Raw genomic sequence first — 9164 nt, 5'->3', positions numbered from 1 at the left:
AAAGACTAACTGACACATTTAGAAATTCATTCCTTGCCTGTAGTGGCCCAACACACACACACACACACACACACACACACACACACACACACACACACACACACACACACACACACACACACACACAAACAAAAAACACCTGCATCAATCAACATAGTATTTTAATCACAGAAAGCATGACTAGCTATTACAGTCAAAAATCACATATGCAAAGTAGAAATGAAAAAAAAAATCTAAATTTCCGGTCTTTAAAGGCCATATATTGTCACTGATGAAACAATTCAACTGTTCACAAGGAATATTTTGTAAGAAAAAAAAATAACAACACAAAAGAATCACAAATATAGGGTCTGATGTCAGGTTCAATTTAAATTTCGGGAAATCTTAAACACTGTCATTGGCATCAGCGTTTAACTTGAGAGTAAACACTATCCTCAGCAAACTCAGTCTTCCTCTTTCCCCTTGTTTTTCTTTCAGAGAAATGCAGTGCAGCATAGTTTAGTTCTTCATCAGCTTCACTCTGTGTATTATTTTAAAAAGTAAAACAGTTATGTATATAGTGATATCAAGGTGTTTTTGACAAATATTAACTGAATAACAATAATTTTAATTACTTACACGATGATGTACTGCTCGCTTTGAGGTCTTTTTTGCAGTATCTGATATAGCAAAGCAAATTACATGTATTACATAAACAACAAAAAAATAGAGTAGTGAAGTGCACCTAATGTGGCATTTAACTCACAAATCATTGTCAATGATCACTGACAACAATTATTTATTCACATAAATTTGTTTTTATGAATGAAGTACACAAAGGAACACAAATCACAATGCTACACCTCAATCGTCATTGAAAACATGTACAGTAATTGACTCTTTATAGTTTTACAGTATAACGTCTGTTATGTTTGTATAATCCATAGATTTTGGGTCTTAAAAATATGACTGAAATAATTTTAGCCTTTTAAATAATTTCAGCTTTTTATAACACTTACCTTGAAATGGTTTACATACTCTTCGGTTGCAGATCAGGACAACATTTCCAAAGAGAGAAATGGCCAAGCAAACTATTAATATTGCCGTTAAAATGAATCCTGATTGTGTTGGCTGCACTACAGAAAACAAACCAAGAATCAATTCTCAAAAACTGTTATCAGCTTGGAATATATATTATATACAGTATAGATTAAAGTACTTAAGACCAAATACCTTCAATGTCCAGTTTAGTTCCATTTCCAAATAATATCTCCCCACATGTGGCCACAGCACAGTAGTAAGTCCCAGCATCAGAGGAGCTGACGTTCTTAGAGAAGCGATAAACACACCTCTCCTCTGAGTCTGATATTCTCTCACTTTCACTGTGTCTGTTTCCATCAGTGTAGATGATGCTTGGGTGTAATGGATCTGATCCAGCTCTGAACCAGAACACATTATAATCTCTGGGACACATCTTGTCAGAGTCAGAATAGACTGAACACTGGAGAGTCATTGAATTTCCTGAGCGCAGTGGATTTAACACTGTTGGCCATTGAACAACAGTATAATCTGATGCTGTCTCGTTATTTCCTGTGGAATACAAAACACAAAAATATTCTTTATAACATGACCAAAAACACCTTTAAAGTTTATAAAAGTAGGACAGTGTATGACTAACTTACCTTTTACTAACAAATATGTTCCAGTCCATTCAAGATTAATCCACTCTATCATTCCACAGTGATAGATTCCCTCATCGTCTTGGACTGCTTTCAAAATGGTCAGGTTGCTAAATTTCTTATCAAAATGTGCTTGAAATCTTGAATTAAATGTTTCTTGACCATACTCGGGTGTTGCAGTTTTTAACAGTGACACTATTAATTTGAGAGTATCTCCGACACTCTGCTTGTACCAGTGGACTCCTTTACTGCTGACCCCATCGGGCAAAGCACATGTTATGTTCGCTGGTTCACCAAGCTGAACCATTTTCACTGGAACTAGAGTATCTGAATTAGAATATAGAAAAGTTATAGTTTTCTCTACACATCTATTTGACAATAAATTCTCAATTTAGAACATTTTTAGTAAAGTAAAATGCTCACTTACATCCTTGATGAAGAAAAAGCAATACAATCCATAACATGACCATCGTGACACTGCTCCTTGTTGAGGACTTTGCTGGTATTTCACAGAATGAAGGAGGTGAAATCACTGTATTCGGTAAGACAGTAAGATGCTTCTGATTGGTCAGTACAGAATAGATTCAAATGTAGATTTCCTGTCACATTTGCCTCCTCCTGGGCTTTGCAAAAGCTCTCATTTTCTTTCATCTTGTATTGTAACTGCCTATTTTGTTAACTCGAACACTGTTCCCTACATGTTATAGTTATGGTTGTTAAAAACTATATTCTTGATAAAACTTAAGCCCTAAAAGAGTAATCATCACAGTCCTAACTGCTGTTTGTAGTATTTACTGCAAGAAATACCTCAGAAAAACATCACATTTTGCATTTCAAAGGAAAGTTGGTAAGTTTATTGTTCATATTGACTTATCATTGCATTTTGTACCTTTAAAGAGCCGACGAGAAGGCCTGAGCTCATGTTGCTTCACTGAAGCAAATGATTTAGCCTTTTCAAAAACCAAAACTTATGGGCATTTTTGGGAGCAAATTACATAGCAAACAGTTTTGTAGTTATTTATATACTTAAAACACACACACACACACACACATCAACCCCATGGTGAAGTTAGAGGCTTTAAAACTTACAATGATTTCATGATTTCTGCATTTTCACAACAGGTATCATGTCAATAGTTATATCACATCTATACATCTATGGCAAGAAAAATTTTCCCTCTGTATAAGGCTCTGTATAAACTCTCATCAACTGGGTGTTTGAGCATCAAATGAATTTTGTTCTGCATAATACATGCTCGATCCATGGCCCCATTTCCAGTAAGAAATGAAAAAAAAAGTTAAAATTGTACAATGTGTCATTCATGAAGATTTCGCACGCACACACACACACTGTATATATATATATATATTAGGGGTGCAACGATATTCGTATCGATATTGAACCGTTCGATACAGTGCTTTCGGTTCGGTACGCATATGTATCGAACAATACAACATTTGTAATTTATTTTATCAACTTTCCTTCTGACGATGCTGTCTGTGTTGAGCGCTCAGTGAATCTGTGTTCGACTACTCCGCCCAGGCTGCACTGTCGAGCGCAGATCCACTGAGCGCTCAACACAGACAGCATAGTCAGAAGGAAGAGCGCAGGGCAAGCTAGCAAGACACATGGACCTCCCCCACCCTCATTCAGATCTGGCGTTTGGAATTATTTTGGTTTTCATGTGACGTATGACCCTGAAGGTAAGCGAGTCATGGACTAAAGTAAAACAGCATGTTGGATGTGCCATGCAATGCTCAATTACATGGGTGGGAGCTAGTGTGTTAGCACAGTTAGCTCGTTAACGTGTTGGCTGTCTAGCCCCACACATGGGGAGATCGGCAGTAGCTCGTTAACGGAGATTTGCCGTGTTGTGGCGTTAAGGTCATTTCAACGAGATTAACCTGAAAGCACTAGTGGGAACACGACGAATATGACTGCACATTTACGCCGACATCATCCTAGTGCAAAGACCAAAACAACAAGCATGCTACTAACTTTAGCCGAGTCATTTAGACAGCTGTTAGCACATGATTCTCCTTATGCTGCTGAGAATATAGCCCAGAAGAAGCGGATAGTATAGCTTTTATTTTGGAAAGAGACATTTCTCTGTAATAAACTCTCTTTTCGAAAGAGGAGTGATTCCTCAATCAGATACAGGGCTCGCAATATCGCTAGCCCGACGTCCTGGAGCTAGCGATTTTTTTCAGTCGGGCTACCAAAATCTATCTCTGCCCTGCCCGTCGGGCTATTGTAGGAAGGAAAAATATATGTCAATGCTTTTGCATTCTTTCAGAAATGTAGCTGGGTAATTATGTCATTGGCATCTGTGAGCCACTGTCAATATGTGACATATTGAAATCGCGTTTGAATTTGCGCTTGTTTTTTTGCTTTCACTTTGCAATCGTGCGAACTGTGTATAGAGAGCGACAGCACTGATCTGTGAGTGATGATAATTTGCGCACCAATTCCTCTGACATCGTCTTATTAATCGTTAGCTTACTATGCAGACATGACAAGTGAAATCTCCCGCAGCTTAAACATGTGAGAGGTTGATCGCGCAGAGAATCGCTGAGCTTATGTGAGTGCGTGTGTAAAAGCAGCAGGATATATATATTTTAGTTCTGCTGAGCCAAATAAGACAGGTCAGGGTGAAGAAGTGACAGCCAAAGAAAAGCTTACCACAAAACGGAGAAGTTATGACAAATCAGACTATAAGGCAAAAAGAAAGTGCAGCTTTATGGTTTCATGGACAAAATAATTTCTGTGGCTGCAATATGACGAACTATATAACCAGGGCTGCACATAAGTGGTCCGCAGGTGCGCATTCGCTGTCAAAATAAAAAACACGCACAAGGGTTAGGGTTAAATTTAAAAACTGTACTTTTGAGTTAAAATATAAATTTATAATTTTAATAAATGAAAAATTAAAAAGGCATGAACATTTTTTTTGTCTCGAAAAAATATCGAACCGTGACACCAAAGTATCGAACCGAACCGAACCGTGAATTTTGTGTATCGTTGCACCCCTAATATATATATATATATATATAAAATGTATATTCTGTGACTGGAGTCCACCCCGGGGTAAAACATGCATGAAACACCCCAAATAGAAGGTGTCAAACAGGCGTCCACGTCAGATACTCACACACAACCTTGTTGACTCCTTCTAATGTTGCAAAAGCAGAAATTGTACCTCTACTCTGATCCCCTATTGAATAATTCACTTCACACAGTCACTAAAACTAAGTTTAAAAGTCTTGAGATGGTTTTTTTAATTTTTTTTATTCACTACTAGGATGTCATGGTCATAAATAAAGGAACAAGTAAAGGAACAAGAAAGGTAATTCTCAGCTGTCTCTTCAACACAACACAACGGTCCAGGTTACCCTCCATGACGTTATGTCTTTTATGCAAATATCGACGTTTGTTATATTGTAATTTGTAATTGTAACTGTTTTAAACAGTTTCCTGCAAAATTATTAGCTATTATTTCACATCTATTTAAAATTATATCCTAAGTACATTTCCTGCCGAGAACATTTTTAGACACTACACTAAAGACCATTTATATCCTAGGAGAAGAAAAGGCAATGTAATCCTTAGCTGCTTATTGAGTGACGTGGTTATTTGAAATCTGTGAAATCTGTGATTATCTGAAAGCTGTGAAAGACACTTATGATTGGAACATCAAATAGTGCAAAAGTACAGTTATTTCCTATGTCAAGGTGGCTAGTTACTAGTAGTCTAGTAACTACTAGTTGTGGTATGTACTGCAAGAAATAATTAACATTCACATTACAGAGTAAACTTACAGGTTGAACCTGTTATTTGTCTGGGTGTGTGATATTTTGTCCTTCAAAGGTGTCAAAGAGCAGTCTGAATGACTGCCCTTCACAAAGTGAGCTACATTAGCCCCTTCATGAGCCAGAAAAAATGTACATTTTGGTAAGCTAATTCTGTGTCTTTTAAGAACTTTTGAGATAAGTTGACAGTTTTCAGTAAAATTAGGAATACGATCTTTATATTTTTCCATTTTCAATGAAAGAAATAAGTGTTAAAAGACACACTTTTAGTTTCCAGTGCGTTCTAATTTCTTCCTTCCTCCTGTAGTTTTACTTCCTGACAAATGCAGTGCAGCATAGTTCAGCTAATGTCCACCTTCCACCTTCAGTCTATACAAAATAGTAAAAATCATACTGTTATATAAAGCTACTGGAAATCTTTTCCCTGAATTAACAAATATGATTTAGTCTTATCACTTACATGTTCATTGACAATTCTTTGCTTGACAATTTTACTTTTTTTTAGTTTAAAATGAACTTACTGACTTTCATATGTATAAATGTAATGGTGTGTACATTGAGTAGCCAGTATAAAGTGTGCAAAAGCATATAACATGCATTATTTTACATTGATCAATGGATCCATATCTCCGATAGAGTTTGCTCAAGTCTAAAACTTAAATGACCATAAGTGAAGGTTGCAAAGCGCACCTATGGGGTCGTTTGTGATTTGTGGAACATTTTTGCTGCACAGCTATTTAGTGAGCTTCCAGCAACTTCAGATAGAAGAGAATGTAAATTCTCACCCCTTCCCAGACAACAAATTATTTTTTTTTTGTTTTCTTTTGTGCATTTGCAAACAAGGGAGAGATCATAATCCCAAAAAGTTAATTCTGTTCATCTCGACGTAGCGTTTCTGAAATAACTGAAACTAGCACCACTGGTGAAAACTGCAAACTGTCATGACCATTGTTCAACAACCACTGATCAAATAAAATTGATCAGCGTGTTTTGACAAAGTAGGCCAGTGACCCGCGTGCAGCATGTTTTGGGGTTTAAAAGCCACAGAGATGAGGTGTTTAGAGAAAATGCTTCTCGACTGCTCCAATACTCTTGACACATATGGGATCACTAAGGGTTTTCCCTTAGGCAGCAGTTATCCTTCTTGTGTCCTGGATTGCCTGGAGCTTACATTGGTTTATGGTATACATCACCTTTTATATGTCCCACATTATTGATGGAATCTCACAGTCTAAGAAGGCTAACCTGTCATTTTCATAACCTCCCTGGTGAACTTGATGTGTTTGTCCACAGAGTTAATGTGATCCCTGAATGTGGTAGTTCCTGAGATTTGAGCTTCACCCAGGTGTTATCCACATACCTGAACCAATGACTTGGTGGTTGTTGGGTCTGTCTAGCACAGGCCCACCGCTGGAACGAGACAGTTTAACTACACAGCCAAAAGCATTGAACACCAAGTAGGCAAAGTTCTTCGTGTTACTCATGCATGAGGGAGACCTGCCTGGAGCCAAGTGTTGTTCCACCCACTTGACCTCCGTCAGACTCTCAGCCAGGCTCCATAGCACTCCTTTTATTGAGCTCACATGGATATACATAGGTTCATTAACATATGACATCTTACATACATGTGAACAAAGAATACCTTGTCTGTGTGTGTGTGTGTGTGTGTGTGTGTGTGTGTGTGTGTGTGTGTGTGTGTGTGGTCAGAGTATGACCCCATAAATGACTTCCCTGAACCTGCTGGTCTGGAAGTCCAGCAGTTCATCTAAACAAAAGGCACTTAGCCTAAAACAGATATAGATACGTTTATCCTACCATAAAACAATAAGAGAAGGTATGCCCTGTCCAATGCTCCCAGAATGTGGGTGTGAATGCCAGAACACTCCGGAATGCACACCAAGCCTTTGCAGATTATTAAGCATCACACATCCTATCACTACACAATCGATTATACACCTCTAAGCATATATGGTTAAATATTTCTAAGCATAAATGACAATAAACAATACAAATCTAACAGTGGTGTTCCATGGTAGGATAACAAAGCCCTCTTTTCCATGTACAGGTTTTCCACACTGGGTGAAAAAGAGCAACCCATAGCCCACCCATGTTTCCACCTGTAGTACTCATCCTTGTATATGAAATTTATAGAATGAAGACACAGATCAAACACACTTGGTGCTGGGAGTGGTCCTGTTGTTGAGGTTTGGGTCATCCTGTTATCTCTTACTATCTCCACTGCTCCAATGAGTGGAAGACAAGTGAAGAGAGATGTGACATCATACAAGACCATTGTTTCATCTCCCTTCATAATGTCAGCGCTCATCTTCTCAACAACATTCAAGGTCTTCTGGATGTGGTGTTTAGAGCTGCCTGTAAACGGGTTGAGGATCGATGTCAGAAACTTGCTGTAGGTAAATGAGCTGATCATACAGACACTTACTTTGAAGGTACACTCTGTTTATATATCTTCGGTAAACCATACAGACTAGGTGTAGCTTCTCCTGGGTATAGCGTATAGGATGAGGTCCATTCAGTAACATTGTCTTGCTCTAACTGCTTCAGACAGGGGCTCATAAGTACTTTTGTACCTGAGCAGTAACACGATTTTCTCATGACAGTCTTTCTGGTTCAGCAAAGCTTTGTATCTACCCTTGTCTGCCAAAAGGATAATAATGTTGTTGTCATTACTAAGTGATGTGAGTGCCTTCCTCTCCTCCATGCTGATGTTGGATCTGGGGGCTTTGCATTGCTAAGGCAGGCCAACTTTTGTCCGCAGTTGCTCTGTTTATATGTCTGCAATGTTGTTGTTTTGAATTGCTTGCTCTGTGGCTGTGATCAGTTCCACTACTGGGACTTTAATGTAGCTTTAAACAGTCAACACTTTCACCATAGTTTACCACTTTAGAAATATTTTCCTGTTGTCAGAAATTGGAATAATTATTGTCTATTACTAATATATATAAACAAAAACACTTTGCCGTAGCTCAAAATACACTGTTAACAAAAAAAAATGTATACAGTATCCAAAATTAATTTACTTCTTCACTTCTGATCATTGTATTTAGATGCCATTGTGACCAGGCTATTTCAGCTAGCTTCACATTATGTTTCACTCTACATCACATACTTCTAGTCTTTAGCACTGCATAACACAATAATAAAATACTGTACTGTGTAAAATGTTGTGCCACTACTCATTTTCTTATATTTTAGTACCAAGATGGGAAATAGCAGACTGACTGACTGCATGAAATGAAATGAAAATACAGTATATAAGACACAAATTGAGCTTATACCTTGAAAGTAAATATTTGGTGTGTAGTTTTCTAAGCCAACCACTTTTTAAACTATCCTGTGTTACTCCAATTTCCTTGAATTTCCAATACACCATGCAACGAAGTTTTTGGGAAACGCCTTGCTTCCTGTAAAACTGTGACGGGCTGTTTGTAACAAAATGCTTAAAAATGTTTAAAAATACATTTCAAAGTTGGGTCTTTGTTAAGTCATGTGTCAGTGGTCCATACCCTGAGTGAAGTCAGTGCTAAGTGACTGAGCAAACAAAAGAAAGATCTTCAGAAAGTCTGGGAAACAGCAGCTCAAGAGTAGTGATGGTGGTTTGGTATCGATTCGATACAAAGTAAATACGGGCCAGTTTCGCTGACACCGATAAATAAGGTTGATACATCATTTTTT

At 37.7% G+C, this 9164-nt stretch overlaps 1 protein-coding gene across 1 annotated transcript; it reads right to left on the bottom strand.

The window, feature by feature from the left end:
* Positions 1-354: 354 nt before the first annotated feature.
* LOC113029782 (uncharacterized) lies at positions 355-2128 on the bottom strand. The gene is made up of 6 exons (XM_026180796.1): positions 2086-2128; positions 1662-1985; positions 1213-1569; positions 999-1115; positions 619-659; positions 355-520 (listed from the first exon to the last, which is right to left on the bottom strand). Exons 1-6 carry the CDS (start codon positions 2126-2128, stop codon positions 404-406), a joined length of 999 nt encoding a protein of 332 aa, XP_026036581.1. The 3' UTR covers positions 355-403.
* Positions 2129-9164: the final 7036 nt, after the last annotated feature.

This window comes from Astatotilapia calliptera, chromosome 2 (assembly GCF_900246225.1).
Source record: "Astatotilapia calliptera chromosome 2, fAstCal1.2, whole genome shotgun sequence".
NCBI lineage: Eukaryota > Metazoa > Chordata > Actinopteri > Cichliformes > Cichlidae > Astatotilapia > Astatotilapia calliptera.
The sequence above is the reverse complement of the archived record's forward strand: the minus strand, read 5'-3'. Positions and strand labels throughout refer to the sequence as shown.